Genomic DNA, 18,739 nt, shown 5'->3' on the forward strand with positions numbered 1-18,739 from the left:
GACGGGCCTGTCGCTGTATTACACTGGGGTACAGTACCAGTGGGGGACGGGTCTGTCGCTGTATTACACTGGGGTACTGTACCCAGGGGGACGGGTCTGTCGCTGTATTACACTGGGGTACAGTACCAGTGGGGGACGGGTCTGTCGCTGTATTACACTGGGGTACAGTACCCGATGGGGGACGGGCCTGTCGCTGTATTACACTGGGGTACAGTACCCGATGGGGGACGGGCCTGTCGCTGTATTACACTGGGGTACAGTACCCGATGGGGGACGGGCCTGTCGCTGTATTACACTGGGGTACTGTGCCCAGGGGGACGGGTCTGTCGCTGTATTCCACTGGGGTACAGTACCAGTGGGGGACGTGTCTGTCGCTGTATTACACTGGGGTACAGTACCCGATGGGGGACGGGCCTGTCGCTGTATTACACTGGGGTACAGTACCCGATGGGGGACGGGCCTGTCGCTGTATTACACTGGGGTACAGTACCCGATGGGGGACGGGCCTGTCGCTGTATTACACTGGGGTACTGTACCCAGGGGGACGGGTCTGTCGCTGTATTACACTGGGGTACAGTACCAGTGGGGGACGGGTCTGTCGCTGTATTACACTGGGGTACAGTACCCGATGGGGGACGGGCCTGTCGCTGTATTACACTGGGGTACAGTACCCGATGGGGGACGGGCCTGTCGCTGTATTACACTGGGGTACAGTACCAGTGGGGGACGTGTCTGTCGCTGTATTACACTGGGGTACAGTACCCGATGGGGGACGGGCCTGTCGCTGTATTACACTGGGGTACAGTACCCGATGGGGGACGGGCCTGTCGCTGTATTACACTGGGGTACAGTACCCGATGGGGGACGGGCCTGTCGCTGTATTACACTGGGGTACTGTACCCAGGGGGACGGGTCTGTCGCTGTATTACACTGGGGTACAGTACCAGTGGGGGACGGGTCTGTCGCTGTATTACACTGGGGTACAGTACCCGATGGGGGACGGGCCTGTCGCTGTATTACACTGGGGTACAGTGCCAGTGGGGACGGGTCTGTCGCTGTATTACACTGGGGTACAGTACCCGATGGGGGACGGGCCTGTCGCTGTATTACACTGGGGTACTGTACCCAGGGGGACGGGCCTGTCGCTGTATTACACTGGGGTACAGTACCAGTGGGGGACGGGTCTGTCGCTGTATTACACTGGGGTACAGTACCCGATGGGGGACGGGCCTGTCGCTGTATTACACTGGGGTACAGTACCCGATGGGGGACGGGCCTGTCGCTGTATAACACTGGGGTACTGTGCCCAGGGGGACGGGCCTGTCGCTGTATTACACTGGGGTACAGTACCAGTGGGGGACGGGTCTGTCGCTGTATTACACTGGGGTACAGTACCCGATGGGGGACGGGCCTGTCGCTGTATTACACTGGGGTACAGTACCCGATGGGGGACGGGCCTGTCGCTGTATAACACTGGGGTACTGTGCCCAGGGGGACGGGTCCGTCCCTGTATAACACCGGGGGACGGGTCCGTCCCTGCATAACACCGGGGGACAGTAGGGACGGGTCCGTCCCTGCGTAACACCGGGGGACGGGTCCGTCCCTGCAAAACACCGGGGGACGGGTCCGTCCCTGCAAAACACCGGGGGACGGGTCCGTCCCTGCAAAACACCGGGGGACGGGTCCGTCCCTGCAAAACACCGGGGGACGGGTCCGTCCCTGCAAAACACCGGGGGACGGGTCCGTCCCTGCAAAACACCGGGGGACGGGTCCGTCCCTGCAAAACACCGGGGGACGGGTCCGTCCCTGCAAAACACCGGGGGACGGGTCCGTCCCTGCAAAACACCGGGGGACGGGTCCGTCCCTGCAAAACACCGGGGGACGGGTCCGTCCCTGCAAAACACCGGGGGACGGGTCCGTCCCTGCAAAACACCGGGGGACGGGTCCGTCCCTGCAAAACACCGGGGGACGGGTCCGTCCCTGCAAAACACCGGGGGACGGGTCCGTCCCTGCAAAACACCGGGGGACGGGTCCGTCCCTGCAAAACACCGGGGGACGGGTCCGTCCCTGCAAAACACCGGGGGACGGGTCCGTCCCTGCAAAACACCGGGGGACGGGTCCGTCCCTGCAAAACACCGGGGGACGGGTCCGTCCCTGCAAAACACCGGGGGACGGGTCCGTCCCTGCAAAACACCGGGGGACGGGTCCGTCCCTGCAAAACACCGGGGGACGGGTCCGTCCCTGCAAAACACCGGGGGACGGGTCCGTCCCTGCAAAACACCGGGGGACGGGTCCGTCCCTGCAAAACACCGGGGGACGGGTCCGTCCCTGCAAAACACCGGGGGACGGGTCCGTCCCTGCAAAACACCGGGGGACGGGTCCGTCCCTGCAAAACACCGGGGGACGGGTCCGTCCCTGCAAAACACCGGGGGACGGGTCCGTCCCTGCAAAACACCGGGGGACGGGTCCGTCCCTGCAAAACACCGGGGGACGGGTCCGTCCCTGCAAAACACCGGGGGACGGGTCCGTCCCTGCAAAACACCGGGGGACGGGTCCGTCCCTGCAAAACACCGGGGGACGGGTCCGTCCCTGCAAAACACCGGGGGACGGGTCCGTCCCTGCAAAACACCGGGGGACGGGTCCGTCCCTGCAAAACACCGGGGGACGGGTCCGTCCCTGCAAAACACCGGGGGACGGGTCCGTCCCTGCAAAACACCGGGGGACGGGTCCGTCCCTGCAAAACACCGGGGGACGGGTCCGTCCCTGCAAAACACCGGGGGACGGGTCCGTCCCTGCAAAACACCGGGGGACGGGTCCGTCCCTGCAAAACACCGGGGGACGGGTCCGTCCCTGCAAAACACCGGGGGACGGGTCCGTCCCTGCAAAACACCGGGGGACGGGTCCGTCCCTGCAAAACACCGGGGGACGGGTCCGTCCCTGCAAAACACCGGGGGACGGGTCCGTCCCTGCAAAACACCGGGGGACGGGTCCGTCCCTGCAAAACACCGGGGGACGGGTCCGTCCCTGCAAAACACCGGGGGACGGGTCCGTCCCTGCAAAACACCGGGGGACGGGTCCGTCCCTGCAAAACACCGGGGGACGGGTCCGTCCCTGCAAAACACCGGGGGACGGGTCCGTCCCTGCAAAACACCGGGGGACGGGTCCGTCCCTGCAAAACACCGGGGGACGGGTCCGTCCCTGCAAAACACCGGGGGACGGGTCCGTCCCTGCAAAACACCGGGGGACGGGTCCGTCCCTGCAAAACACCGGGGGACGGGTCCGTCCCTGCAAAACACCGGGGGACGGGTCCGTCCCTGCAAAACACCGGGGGACGGGTCCGTCCCTGCAAAACACCGGGGGACGGGTCCGTCCCTGCAAAACACCGGGGGACGGGTCCGTCCCTGCAAAACACCGGGGGACGGGTCCGTCCCTGCAAAACACCGGGGGACGGGTCCGTCCCTGCAAAACACCGGGGGACGGGTCCGTCCCTGCAAAACACCGGGGGACGGGTCCGTCCCTGCAAAACACCGGGGGACGGGTCCGTCCCTGCAAAACACCGGGGGACGGGTCCGTCCCTGTAAAACACCGGGGGACGGGTCCGTCCCTGTAAAACACCGGGGGACGGGTCCGTCCCTGTAAAACACCGGGGGACGGGTCCGTCACTGTAAAACACCGGGGGACGGGTCCGTCACTGTAAAACACTGGGGGACAGTACTGGTGGCGACAGGTCTGTCACTGTATAATACTGGGGTACAGTACTGGTGGATATAGGGTCTGTCGCTGTATAACACTGGGGGACAGGACCGGTGGGGGACAGGTCTGTCGCTGTATAACACTGGGAGACAGTACCGGTGGGGTACAGGTCTGTCACTGTATAACACTGGGAGACAGTACCGGTGGGGGACAGGTCTGTCGCTGTATAACACTGGGAGACAGTACCGGTGGGGTACAGGTCTGTCACTGTATGACACTGGGGTACAGTACCGGTGGGGGACAGGTCTGTCTCTGTATAACACTGGGGGAACAGTACCGGTGGGGTACAGGTCTGTCACTGTATGACACTGGGGTACAGTACCAGTGGGGAATGGGTCTGTCGCTGTATAACACTGGGGTACAGTACCGGTGGGGTACAGGTCTGTCACTGTATAACACTGGGGTACAGTACCGGTGGGGGACAGGTCTGTCTCTGTATAACACTGGGGTACAGTACCGGTGGGGACAGGTCTGTCACTGTATAACACTGGGGGACAGTACCGGTGGGGACAGGTCTGTCACTGTATAACACTGGGGTACAGTACCGGTGGGGACGGGTCTGTCACTGTATGACACTGGGGTACAGTACCGGTGGGGACAGGTCTGTCGCTGTATAACACTGGGGGAACAGTACCGGTGGGGGACAGGTGTGTCACTGTCTAAGACTGTAATGTGTTAAAACAGTGTCGGAGAATGAATTCTGGGGATCAGAGTGCTGACAATGGCTGCGGAATCAATGCCCTGTGATCACAAGTTTTGGACCCATGCTGCACCGAACCAGAGAGTGAGGGGGATTCTGTTGCTGGTGGCAGTACTCGTGCTGGTGTGGAGGCTGGTGTGTGGCACTGACAACTAGCTGCCCAATATGGTGCGATGCAGACTGACCTGTGCAGAGTCGATGACAGCAACAATCATGTTGAGGAGTTCGCTGCTGCGCAATGTTTCATCGGGGAACTGGAATGTGATGAAAAGCAACATTACACAGGGGCTGACAGCAACAGGAGCCCGGTCTGCCATTATACCCAGGAGCTTCCCTTCAAAACCTACTCCCAACTATCGCAGGACAAAATCCCACTCCACAGCCTCCCAACGTAGTCAGCAGGAGCTGATAATGCAGAAAAGACTGGACAGGATGGGGCCTTTTACCTTTGGAAGGGGAAGCCTCAAGGGGTCAAAGTGAGATGTTAGTGCTTGACTGCAGTAGAAGCAGAGATGGTGTTTCCATTTGGGGAAGATCAGAGCCAGGGGCCCATCATTATTCAAAGTCCTTATAGAGGGAGAACGGGGAGTTGGGGGTGAAGATGGAAGCTGGCTCCTGCGGACAGCAGAAGGAAAATGGGGGACTCGGTCCAGTGGGGAGTGGGGGAGATTTGTGGAATATGGTAGGAATATTTTCGATTTACACCACAAGGCTATAGATTTTTGGATTATCTCCCAGGATCGCAGGGAGGGTCATCCTGTTAGACTCTTGTGTAAATTCCATTGGTCTACCTGGGAGCGGTGACTCCAGTGGCAGGACCTGGTCATCTCAGAGTCAGAACTCAGTGGTTTCAAATGACAGGGACAGGAGCACCCAGTCAGGGCTGATGCCCCCTTGGGCGATATGGAATAGACACTGGGTGTACAGGTTATCAAAACTGGCTAACAACACAGGCTGCATTTACTGCCACGCCACTGCGCCCGCCGACCCCCCCAACTCCCCCCGGGAGGGACCGCAAACCATGCCCGTGCAGTTGCACCTCCTGGGAACTCAGGGCAAGTGGAACGGGGTGGACCTGGAAGGGGAGTGGGCAAGTCTGACACCAGAGCTGAGAGCACAGCGAGGGTGCTAAGCGTTGCTCAGGCTGGTGCAGAGGTGTGCTGTCACTGGCAACATCTGCTCACACACAGGGGGCTGCCTACATGGTGTAGGTAAGACACACCCTGTACACATCAAAACTCGGAGGTGAGGGCAGTGATCTCGGCAATGCCCACACAGCAAGGTCTCTCAGTGAGGACTGTCATCGCCTCACCTGCTTCTGTTACACTGCACCTCATCTCTCCTATGCACATCCATGACAGAGGTGCTGGTGTTGGACAGGGTGGACACAGCCAGAAGTTGCACAACACCTTATAGTCCTGCAGGTTTATTAGAAATCACTAGCTTCAGAGCACTGCTCCTTCAGCAGGCAAAGGCTATAACCTGGTGTCAGGTGACTGCTGACTTGATCTACGTCCAGTAGAGTTTTAATCTGGCTGATTGCCTGGTTAAACCTCTGTCCCACAGCACTCTGACAATGCCTCAGTGACTCTGCAGCATCAAGAGGTCATGGTAGGTGCTACACAAAGGCAGCCCAGTCATTCTCTCTGGAAAGTCAATGTCTCTGGCCATGCAGAATTCTAAGTGACACAAAGGCTAGTTCTGAATGCAAAGAATAAACCTGGCCTCAGGAGACAGAGAAATCTCCTTTGCTCTTCTGCCAAAAGTGAATCCTCGACATGTGTTTGAGACCGACCTCCGACAGCAAGCCCGCTCCCTCAGTGCCACCACCATCCCCCACCCCCCGAGACCGAGCCCCATACCCAGACTGCTAATGTGCAGAAGACCTTACCGATGTATAGATAGTAGGGGTGAGATAGCAGAGCAGCCGAATGTCATCCTCCTGGCACGCTTTCATATCCATCATGAGACAAGTGTGCAAATCACCCAGCTGTGTTGCCTGGGCGAAGGACTCATACAGTCTCATCTTCCCCGATGCGGCTTTACTGAAAGAAAACAGGTACAGCAATAAGGAGACTGGACGCTGTCTGCCTCGAATCTGATCCCTAATTCAGCAACGGCTTGTGTGTGAGACACAGAGAAAGGAGAAGTCAGCAGCTGGTTTCAATGCATTTCATCGTGGGCAGCAAACTACTGCACAGAGCAACTTGGCCACAACCGGGCCGTCTCTGTCCAAGGCTATGTTAACGGGACTGGCAGCTGAAAGTTCATGGCACTCCAGGGCCATATGGAGCACATTGAGAAACCTTGGTTAAGATGTACCATACAGTCAGCTGCTTTACCCTATCTAACCCTGTACTGCCCCGTTCCTGGGAGTGTTTGATAGGGACAGCATTGAGGGAGCTTTATTCTATCTAAGGGATGGAGTATTGGTTAACTAACAGGAAGCAAAGAACGGGGATAAATGAGTATTTTTCAGTTTGGTGATCAGTGGCTAGCGCTGTGCCCCAGGGATCAGTGCTGCGGCTGCCACCATTTACAATATACACGGATGATTTAGAGCTGGGGACCTAGTGTGTCAAGGTTCACAGATAACACTTAAATGAGTGGGAAAGCAAAACGTGCAGAGGATGCCAAAAGTCTACAGAGGGATATAGACAGGTGAAGTGAATGTGCAGAGGATGCCGAAAGTCTACAGAAGGATATAGACAGGTGAAGTGAATGTGCAGAGGATGCTGAAAGTCTACAGAGGGATATAGACAGGTGAAGTGAATGTGTAGAGGATGCTGAAAGTCTACAGAGGGATATAGACAGGTGAAGTGAATGTGCAGAGGATGCTGAAAGTCTACAGAGGGATATAGACAGGTGAAGTGAATGGGCAGAGGATGCTGAAAGTCTACAGAGGGATATAGACAGGTGAAGTGAATGTGCAGAGGACGCTGAAAGTCTACAGAGGGATATAGACAGGTGAAGTGAATGTGCAGAGGATGCTGAAAGTCTACAGAGGGATATAGACAGGTGAAGTGAATGTGCAGAGGATGCTGAAAGTCTACAGAGGGATATAGACAGGTGAAGTGAATGGGCAGAGGTCTAGCAGATGTACAATGTTGGTAAATGGGAGGTCATCCATTTTGGTAGGAATAACAGCATCATGGACCATTATTAAATGGTGAAAAATTACAGCATGCTGCTGCACTTAGACACCTGGGAGTCCTTGTGCATGAATCACAGAAGGCTGGTTTGCAGGCAATTAAGGCAAATGGAATCTTGACCTTCACTGCCAGTGGGTTGGAGTTTAAAAACAGGGAGGCTATGTTGCAGCTGTACAGCTGTGGTGTTCTGTCCCGCTAGTTATTTAAATGCCTCGGTTTTGTTACAAACACAGTGAACTGGACCCGATATACAAACCACTGACAAACAGAACAAGTAATGTCAACTACCTTAGCAAACAGAGGCATTAAAATAAGTAGGACAGAACACCAATGCTTCACTGGAGGAACACCGATGTTACCCAGCAGGGGGACAAAATGTCTGCAATCAAATACACCGGCTCAGCGACTAAGTCTACAACCTCAAAAGAACTAAGGGTTATGGTGAGGGGGTGGGTAAAGTGGAGCCAAGTCCACAGAAAGATCACCCACGATCTTAGTGAACAGCAGAGCAGGCTCAGCAGACAAGCTGGCCTACTCCTGCTCCTGCTCCTATTTCTTGCCTTCTTAACCTGGTGTTGCTTCTGACCTGGGAGTGTTTGTTTTTTTTGGGGGTGGGGGGGTCAGTGTAAAGAGAGCTTTTACTCTGTATCTAACCCTGTGCTGTTCCTGGAAGAATGTGATGAGGTGGGGTGGAGAGTGCAGAGGGATAAAAATTACAACACGCCTCGTCCTAGCAGCACTCAGCAACATTACTCAGGGGATAGGCCCTCCTCGATCAGGGAGACAGCAGCAGAGAGTGTTAGTTAGCTGCAGGTGAGAAGACCGCCTACCTGGCTCGCAGATAGTACAGAAGGTGATAACCAATCTTGGGCTGCTTCTGGTATAACTCTGATAAGAGCTCCAACAACAAGGAGAAACTGCTGTTATCCTCCTGCATCTGGCACAAGTTCCTGGATAACAACATCAAGAACGACCATGAGCATCACACTGCAAACAGTATCTGTGGTTGCTAGGACGGCTTCCTCCTGCAAGGGCACTGCGGCATGTACATGGAAAGCTAACCCTCTGACAATTTCCTCCTGAGCCACCCGCTCAGAAATCGACCACCCCTTCAGTGTCACTGGATCAAAATCCTGGTCCTCCCAGCTGAACAGCATTGTGATACTGACCTGTGCCAATCAAAATGCAGTGGGTCAAACTGCCAGCTCAGTACCACCTTCTTGGATGCAGTAGTGACCCATGGAGTGGAATGGTGTGGCAACACATCACCTGCTGGCTGAAGGTTTGGGATTCAGCAGCGAACAGTGATATAACAAAACCACGGCTGGCTTCTTTGTGTCTGGTTGAGCGTACGATCTCCGTGATGTGTACAGCTCATAATTAGAGTCACAGAGATGCACAGCACGGAAACAGACCCTTCGATACAACTCGTCCATGCTGACCAGATATCCTCAGCTAAGCTAGTCTCAATTGCCAGTATTTGGCCCATATCCCTCGGAACCTTTCCAATTTGTCTACCGATCAGACACTTTTTAAATGTTGTAACTGTACCAGCCTCCACCACTTCCTCTGGCAGCTCATTCCATACACGCACTACCCTCTGCGTGAAATAGTTACCCCTCAGGTCCCTTTAAAATCTTTCCCTCTCATCCTAAACCTATGCCCCTCTAGTTCTGGGCTCCACTACCCTGGGGTAAAGGCATTGACTATTCACCCTATCCAGGCCCCTCAAGATTGTATTAACCTCTACAAGGTCACCTCTCAGCCTCTGACGTTCCCAGGAAAATAGCCCCAGCCTCTCCCTACAGCTCAAACCCTCCAGTGTATCCTTACCTGAATGTAACATAAAGTGGTTTCCCCACTGACTCCTCCAGAGACCTGAAATACATTCAGTTCACACGTCACAGAAACAAGTATTCACTTCAACGTAGAAAAACATTAAGCAGTACTTCACAGAAGCACAGATCAGGTAAATGCCAACATGGAGGCACGTAACACAATATTGGGGACATCAGCTTGGCCAAGGGATTCAGATTTCAGGAGCACCATAAAAGGTGAGTGTGTGTTTAATGGAAAAATTTAGGGAGGGAATGGAGAGCTCATCATCCTCAATAGGTGGGCGATGGAAATTTGGGGTGCTCAGGCACTCGGAACAGTAAGAGTGCAGAGACCGAGAACTGTATGCCAGATAACAGGCTATAGAGATACAAAGGGCTGAGGACACGGAAGGATTTCAAAGGAGAATGGGAACTGTTAAAGAAGGAAAACTGGCTACAACAGGAGTTTATGCCGAATGAGGACACGGGCACTGGCCATGCGTAGCAGGGACCAGAGTTTCAACTTACACGCGGTGGGAACTTCCCAGACAGCATTGGATGTGAATAGCTGTGCCCTCAGGCCAACTTTGCAATGGAACAGTTTTCTCACCCAGCAGGCTGCCGTAGGGCCAGAGTTCATTTTCGGCCCTCCATTCAACTACTGAACATTTGGAGTAAGTTCATATATGTACACGTTTGAAGGGCTATCGCTGAACAACAGTTTCAGTGTGGGTTGTAACCTGAAGTACAGGAACGGTTCACTGAGAGGTGTGATGCCAGCAGTGACAGGCTCAGACTGCTTGTCAGCTGACTCTACACATGTGGCAGGCATGGAGTAATTCTTACTTGTCCCTAATGGTTTCCCCTTCACACCCACACAGTGTCTCTCTCTCTCTCTCTCTATCCACCCACTCAGTAACAGGCTCCCTCCACTCCCCTGAGTGGAGTGGGTATTATGGCACAGGAGGATAATACTGACGCTGACACTTACTCCTCGGTGATCTCCTCTGGCAGGACCTCGCCCCTGAAATGTCCTTTGAACAACTCGACGAGGCAGGAAGCCAATGTCACCATGAGCTCTGTATCAAAATCGTCCTTCTCGAAAGGTGGGTGGTGAGAGAGAAGAAAATAAATTTGGCTTCATTAGCAATAACTCCTGACAGTGATACTGCGTGTGTATTCTGGGGAATTATGGCCACGTAATGTCGCATTTAGTACAGCCAGTTGACTCTGTGGCTACTTGCAGAGCATCTGAAACTCTCCCCACTCTCGCACTGTCAGATCTCCCACACACACCTATTCCCTCTAGAACTCACAGCACCTCGGTTTTAAAAACCTCACCCACTCTTTTAACTTCCCCTGTAATCCCTTCTTACTCCCTCACCTGCACACCACCTCCCCCCATCTCAGAATCCCCCTCCAGCTCACTAGGCTCTCCGCACCTCTGCAACTGGGGTCTCTTGTACCCAATGTCACTGGGCGAGGAATCCAGAGAGCCTAGCCGATCCTCTGGGTCTAAATCCCACCACTGGACTTGAATTTAAGATCGATTCGCAGGTCCGGACAAGAAAGCTGATCTCGGTGACAGTGCCACAAAACCACCAGCGGTTACACAGTCAGTGCTGACTTGCCTACACCATCCAACGTTCCAAAACCTGGGACATGGCCCCGAACAGTAAGACAGTTACAAGCCCTCATCCAAGTATTTCCCACCTCAACTCTCCCGCCAGGCTGTGCACTCCAGATTCCCACTGCCTTCTGGGTGAAAAACAGCCTCCTCAAATCCCCTCTAAACCTCCTGGTCTGTGAAACTTAGATTTTAAACACAAATAGAGAATGAAATGTGCCACCCTTAGCCAGTCTGGTCTCTGTTTCACTCCAAACTCTCACTGGGATGGGGACTTCATTGAGCCACTTGGACAGTTAAGAATAATGGGCAATCAGTGTGACACTGTCAGTAACACACACATCCCAGGATGGTGCAAAAACACTGTGTAACAAGTATCAGACTTTCTTCCCCATTCTACAGCCCAGATTTAATGAACTGCATTGAATTTAAAATTGTACCAGTTACCACAATGGGAAGTGAACCCTTTTCCGAAGGTACCAGGGATATTTCCATTATACCAGAATCACCCCACAAGTAACAGCACCCTTCCTCCTGAAGCACTTCCACTGATTTTTGGGACCATCCAGGGCCCTGGAAGGTGCTACAGAAATTCACGTCCATCTTTCTAACGATCCACACTGAGCCCTGATTGCTAGCTCCTCACATTTCAAGGCGGAATGGTGGTGGTTTCATTACTCCCTCCCCCTATATAAAAGTGAGGGGCTAATAAAGCAACATCAGAAATTACTGGAAAATCTCAGCAGCTCTGGCAGTGCGTGGCCAGAAAGCAGGTGCTGCCAGACCTACTAAGTTTTTCCTGCAACTTCTGATTTTGTTTCTGACTTCCGGCATCTGCAGTTCTTTTGGCTTTTTGTTTAGTGGTTAACAAAGCATTCTATTGTTATGTGTGTGATTCAGAGTGTGTGCTAAATGCTCATTTTTGTCTTTATTAATTAACAGGATGAGGGCATTGCTGGCTAGGCAGCATTTATTGCCCAGAGGGCAGTTAAGAGTCAACCACATCGGCTGTGGGCCTGGAGTCACATGTAGGCCAGACTAGGTAAGGATGGCAATTTCCTTCCCTCAAGGGCATTAGTGACCCAGAGGGGTTTTTCCAACAATCGACAACGGATTCATAGTCATCGTTAGACTCTTAATTCCAGCTATTTTCTTGAATTCAAATTCCACCATCTACTGCGGCAGGATTTGAACCCAGGTCCCCAGAATGTTATCTGGGTCTCTGGATTAACAGTGCAGCAATAATACCAGTAGGCCATTGTCTCCCCAATTCTCTGCTTGATTGGTTAAGACTGAGTGCAGACTCAGAAAGGCAAACAAATGCCAGGCAGAGGCAAGGCCCCGAGCCAGCTATTTCAGAACGTCCTGTAAAACGTAACCGTACACACATCCAAACCTGGGACGTCTTGACACAAGTCAGAGATATCAGATTTGGAGTATGTTGCTGGCAGGCTGATGTAAACAGATTTAAACAGTAGCTTCTTAAATAAAACAGGATGCATACTTTGTAAGAAAAATCATGGAATTAACTGGCTCTTTTCCCCAGAAAAAAATCTACTATCCACAGAGGGAGGGCAGCAAACTGACCACTGGGCTGGCAGGACTGCTGTATAAAGGAGAGACCAAGTCGACCAGGCCTACATTCACTGGAGCTTAGAAAATGACAGGGGATCACACTAAAATGTGCCAACGATGACAGTAAAAAACCAAAAGAACTGTGGATGCTATAAATCAGGAACAAAAACAAAAGTTGCTGGAAAAGCTCAGCAGGCCTGACTGCATCGGTGAAGGAAAAAAAACAGGGTTAATGTTTCAGGTCTGGTGACCCTTCCTCAGAACCGATGGTGCTTGGGAAATGCTCAGTTTAAATGTGGATAAAAGAGAGAGGAATGGGGTCAGGAGTAAACGATAGGATAGAGTCTACAGAGAGGGAGGAGCAGTTGGACAGTCAAAGGAGTTGCGAATGATCAGGCTGGGAGGCTGAACAATTGCTCATGGGGACTAGGAGTGACGAACAACAGAGGGTGCGTAATGGCATGCTGCGTGCTGCGTGCTTTCTTCACCCTGGTCCAGGAACTCCCCACCTACATCCATGACACCACCCATGCCTCCACCTTCTCCAAAACTTCCAATTCCTGGTCCTCAACATCTCATCTCCATGGATGTCCGGTCCCTATACACTTGCAATTTCCATGCAGATGGACGAAAGGCCCTCCACTTCTTCCTGTCCCGCAGGCCCAACTCAGACCCCCTCCACTGATATTCTTATCCACTTAGCTGAACTCGTCCTCACCCTTAACAACTTCTCCTTCAACTCCTCCCACCTCCTACAGACAAAGGGGGTGGCCACGGGTACCTGCATAGGCCCAAGCTACGCCTGCCTCTTTGTAGGCTATGGGAAACAGTCTCTCGTCCGCAGTTCACTGGCCCCAAAGCCCACGTCCTCCCCCATTATATTGATGACTGTATTGCCGCCACCTCGTCCTCCCATGAGGAGTTCAAACAGCTCATCTACTCTACTAACACCTTCCACCCCAACCTTAAGTTCACCTGGACCGCCTCCCATACCTCTCTCTCTCTATCTCTGGCAACCACCTGGAAACCGATATCCATTTCGAGCCCACCGACTCCCACAGCTACCTAGAATACACCTCCTCTCACCCACCTTCTTACAAGAATGCCATCCCTTATTCCCAATTCCTTCACCTCTGCTGCAACTGCTCCCGAGATGAGGCACTCCACTCCCGGACATCCCAGATGTCCTCATTTTTCAAGGGCCGCAACATCCCCTCCAGTGGTCGAAAACACCCTCAACTGCATCTCTTGCGTTTCCTGCACATTCCTCACACCCCTTCCCTGCAATAACAACAAAAACAGAATCCCCCTTGTCCTCACGTACCACCACACCAACTTCCGGATTCTTAGCATCATCCTCCAACACTTCCGCCATCAGCAATCCGACCCCACCACCAAAGACATTTTTCCCTCCCCACCCTTATCTGCTTTCCGGGGGGGCCACTCTGTCAGTGACTCCCTTGTCTGCTCCACACTCCCCTCTAGCCCCACCACCCCTGCAACCACAGGTGGTGCTACACCTGCCCCTACACCCCCATCCCACGCCCCAGGAAAATCTTCCACATTAAACAGGCGTTCACCTGCACTTCCACTAACGTGATATACTGTACCCACGTTTTCCCAGTGTGGCCCCCTCTACATCAGGGAAACCAAGCGGTGCCTTGGGGACCGCTCTGTGGAACACCTATGCTGGGCTCGCGACAAACGACTGCACCTCCTAGTCACGAACCACTTCAACGCCGCCTCACACTGCTTGGGCGACATGTCCTTCCTGGGCCTCCTGCAGTGCCACAACGTGCCACCCTAAGGTTGCAGGAACAGCAACTCATTTTGCTTGGGAACCCTGCAGCTCAATGGTATCAACACGGACTTCACAAGCTTCAAGATCTCCCCACCCCCAACCTCACCCGAAAACCAGCCTGGCTCATCCCCGCCTCCCTGACCTGTCTGTCTTTTCTCCCACATAGCTGCTCCTCTCACCTTACTGACCTACCCCATCCCCATCTCCTACCTATCAGCCTCATCCCCACCCCCTTGACCTGTCCATCTTCCCTTGACTGACCAACCCCATCCTACCTCCCCACCTAGACTCACCTATACTGGCTCCATCCCCACCTCCTTGACCTGTCTGTCTCCTCTCCACCTCTTGGCTCCTTTATTCAGCGTCCATCCGCCTCCCCCCACTCTATTTATTTCAGAATTGCCTTCCCCTCCCCCATTTCTGAAGAAGGGTCCAGACCCAAAACATCAGCTTTCCTGCTCTTCTGATGCTGCTTGACCTGCTGTGTTCATCCAGCTCTACACAGTGTTATCCTTCTGGTAACAAGGCCTGGTGTGTGGGGTGGGGGCTAGGACACGAGAGAGTTTAGGGCCTAAAGTTATTGAACTCTATATGGGTCTGGAGAGCTGCAGAGTCCCCAAGTGGGAAATGAGGTGGTATTCTTCCAACTTGTGCTGGGCTTCGCTGGAACATTGCAGCAAGTCAGAGACAGATGTTGGCCGGAGAACACAGTGGTGTGTTAAAATGGCAGGCATCGGGTAGTTCAGGTCTTTTTTGTCAGCGGAATGTAGGTGCTCTGTAAAGCAGTCACTTGGTCTACGTTTCGTTTCCCCAGTGTAGAGGAGACCACATTATGTGCAGCGAATGCAGTAGACTAGATTCTGGGAAGTGCTGTTTCACCTGGAAGGTATGTTTGGGCCCTTGGATAGTGGAGAGGGAGGTGGTAAATGGGCAGGTATTGCACCTTCGCTAATTACAGTAGGTGCCGCAGGGCTATGAGGTGATGTTAGGGGTGAAGGAAGTGTGGACCAGGGTGTCCCGGAGGGAACAGTCCCTGCGGAAGGCAGACAAGAGAAGGGAGGGAAATGTGTGTCTAGTGGTGGCATCTCGCTGGAGGTGGCAGAAACGGCACCTGTTGATCTTCTGGATGTGGATGCTGGTGGGAATGGACAAGGGGAACCCTGTCGCTGTTGCAGGAGGGAAGAGAAGGGCGAGGGCAGAAGTGCGGGAGATGGGTTGGACCTGGTTGAGGGCTCTAACAGAATGGATGCAGGGACAATGTCTTCCCCTCTGTGCAGAATACAGGATACACTATTTATGACTGAGATGAGGAGACAGTTCTTCACTCAAAAGATAGTGAACCTGTGGGATTCTCTACCACAGAAGTCTGTGGAGGCCAAGTCACTGAAAATATTCAAGAAAAATAGATTTCTAGCAGTTCACAGTATCAAAGGGGCACAGGGAGAGATGGAGAGTACAGCACTGAGTTGATGATCAGCGATCAATATGATGAATGGAGTAGATGAGTCTGGCTGGGGTGCTCCTCACAACAGCTGCTTCCAGAGCTGATGGGCTCTACAGCCATCTTCTGCGTTATACAATTCTATGACTTGACAGAAACAGCCTGCCTGCCATAGGCAAGGGGGTGCCATGCCTGAGATCGGCCTAGGCAATGCTCCCCCAGAGCATTAGAGGAGGGGGGGCAACCTCACAGAAGTTTATAAAATCATGAGGGACATGGTTAGAATGATTAATGATTAGCCAAGGGCTTTTCCCCCAGGGTAGGGGAGTCCAAAACTAGAAGGGCATACGTTTAAGGTGAGGGGGGGGGGGGGGGGGAAGATTTGAAAGGGAACTAAGGGGCAACATTTTCACACAGAGGGTGGTGCGTGTATGGAACACGCTGCCAGAGGAAGTGGAGGAGGCTGGTACAGGCACAACATTTAAAAGGCATCTGGATGGGTACGTGAATAGGAAGGGTTTAGAGTGGGGCAGCACGGTGGCTCAGTGGTTCGCACTGCAGCCTCACAGCACCAGGGGCCCAGGTTCGATTCCACCCTCAGGCGACTGTCTGTGTGGAGTCTGCACATTCTCCTCGTGTCTGCGTGGGTTTCCTCCCACAGTCCAAAGATGTGTAGGTTAGGTGGATTGGCCATGCTAAGTTGCCCATAGTGTTCAGGGATGTGTAGCTTAGGTGCGTTATAGGGAGATGGGTGTGGGTGGGATGCACTGAGGTTCGGTGGAGACTTGTAGGGCCAAAGGGCCTGTTTCCAAACTGTAGGGTTCTAAATTTAGAGGTTTATGGGCCAAATGCAGGATAATTGGACGAGATTAATTGAGGCTATCTGGTAGGCATGGACAAGTTGGACTGAAGAGTCTGTACATCACTGACTCTAATTCAACCACAGGAAAACAGAGGCTGACTGTGCAGGTGGCAGGTATTTGTGGTGATGGGTGGGTGGGTCAGCAAAGTGGAGCAAAGGTTCCCTCCTCTTGGGCGGTGCCCTCAGTAACAGGCAGCACAAGGTTTACCCAGAACTACTCTCAGTCGGGAAGTACAAGGGACACACTGCACGATCACACAAACTACGTGACGATGGTTGGAATGTTTTTTGTGTTGGTTGCAGGATACATTCGTGGAATCAGAACACTGGGAAAACTCTGCCAATGACTCACAAGAGGGTGTCATGAGAGCCATTTCACACAGACTGTGGCTAGGGCCTGGGGAGAACAGTTAATGAACCTTCGACAGTTCCAGCTCTCTCTCAGGACTGCACTGGCCAACCATTACAACATAAGGCCTCTTAAAATTGTGAGAGAGACCTGTGCATATTCAGTCTTGGTCAGGAATGAGATGTGAGCAGTCAGCACAGAGCCTCACCAGTGAGTGAGGGGGAGAAGTGGGAACACTGGGCCCGATTTAGGGGGGGCTCAGTGGTTAGCACTGCTGGCTCACAGTGCCTGGGACCTGAGTTCGATTCCATCCTCGGGTGACTGTCTGTGTGGAGTCTGCCCACTCTGTGTCAGCGTGGGTTTCCCCTGGGTGCTCCCTGTTCCCTGCACATCTTCGGACTGAGAGAGAGGAGGGTTGATAGGCCGTGCTAAATTGCATAGATTAGGTAGGTGGCAGGGAGAGGGGTCTGGGTGGGTGTGGAATTGATGGGCCAAAGGGCCTGATTTCACACTGTAGGGATTCTGTGATTATGGGCCTGAGTCTCCAGAGGGAAACTGAACCTGCGACCTTCTCCACTGCAGAAGCAGGCCCTTCAGAAGTGTAGCGGGGTAGCGAGAGAGAGGGGTGGGAGGATGGGGGAAATACACACGGAGGGGGGAGGGGGGGGCAGGCAGAAGAGGCTGCTACCTGCAGTGACAGCAGACCCACACCCAGCGAGCACAGCCCTCTCCTCCCTTACACTGCATTCCAGGTTTCAAATCAGCTTCAAAGACTTTGCACAAAAACGTTTGCAGGAGACAGCAAAGACAATCTCCATCAGTAGGCTGTGAAGTGTGACAGATTAAACTCTCCACAGTTAATTAGCTGCTGCTGAGAGGAGGCTGTGGTTCAGGTCCTTGGAGAATCGCTACATTTAATTGGAAGCAGCATCTTTTTCCCGGCTCTCACTCGGACCCCTACCTGCCCGGACTGGTTTAACATCACCCTCAGTCGGAGAGTCTCACCCCACAGAAAACCAATCACCTTAAAACTGCCCCCACCCCCAATTGCTGGTTACTGACCCCGAAGCCACAGCAAACAGCTCCTCTATTTATTCCATCAAACCATTCAATATCGTTAGCATCACCCAACCTCAGATAAAAGCTTTGGACCAAATCACTTCTTTTCATAGAATCCCTACAGTGTGGAAACAGGTCCGTCAGCCCACCAAGTCCACACTGACCCTCAAAGCATCCCACCCAGACCTATCCCCCTATAACCCACCTAATTTACACATCCCTGAACACTATGGGTAATTTAGCATGGCCAATTCACCCTAAACTGCACATCTTTGGACTGTATATGGGTCTTTGGGCTGTGGGAGGAAAACTCCAGGGAGAGCGGCCTACACGTAAACTTATAAAAGCAAACTACTCCAAACGCAGGAGACCTGAAATGAAACTCAGGTCTGCCAGCACCGCTCTCTTTAACTTGCGTGCGCAGGGGAGGAGACGGCTGAGTGGTATTATTGCTGGGCTGTTAATCCAGAGACCCAGATAACATTCTAGGGTCCTGGGTTTGAATTCATTTTTAAAAAAATTCTGGAATTAAATGATGACCATGAATCCATCTGGTTCACTAATCTCCTTTAGGGAAGGAAACTGCCATCCTTATCTGGGCTA

The 18,739-nt window shown here is 53.2% G+C and overlaps 1 protein-coding gene across 1 annotated transcript in view; it reads right to left on the reverse strand.

The window, feature by feature from the left end:
- The window catches only part of ints3 (integrator complex subunit 3), a 97,434-nt gene that overhangs the window by 32,087 nt on the left and 46,608 nt on the right, over nucleotides 1-18,739 (reverse strand). The window contains exons 18-22 of the mRNA XM_048525789.2: nucleotides 10,414-10,517; nucleotides 9,439-9,483; nucleotides 8,436-8,555; nucleotides 6,345-6,498; nucleotides 4,639-4,707 (exon numbers count right to left, since the gene is read on the reverse strand). Of these exons, the coding sequence (XP_048381746.1) occupies nucleotides 4,639-4,707; nucleotides 6,345-6,498; nucleotides 8,436-8,555; nucleotides 9,439-9,483; nucleotides 10,414-10,517 (492 nt within the window). The remainder of the gene's footprint in view (nucleotides 1-4,638; nucleotides 4,708-6,344; nucleotides 6,499-8,435; nucleotides 8,556-9,438; nucleotides 9,484-10,413; nucleotides 10,518-18,739) is intronic.

The sequence above is a fragment of the Stegostoma tigrinum genome, chromosome 47 (assembly GCF_030684315.1).
Source record: "Stegostoma tigrinum isolate sSteTig4 chromosome 47, sSteTig4.hap1, whole genome shotgun sequence".
In the NCBI taxonomy this organism is placed as follows: domain Eukaryota; kingdom Metazoa; phylum Chordata; class Chondrichthyes; order Orectolobiformes; family Stegostomatidae; genus Stegostoma; species Stegostoma tigrinum.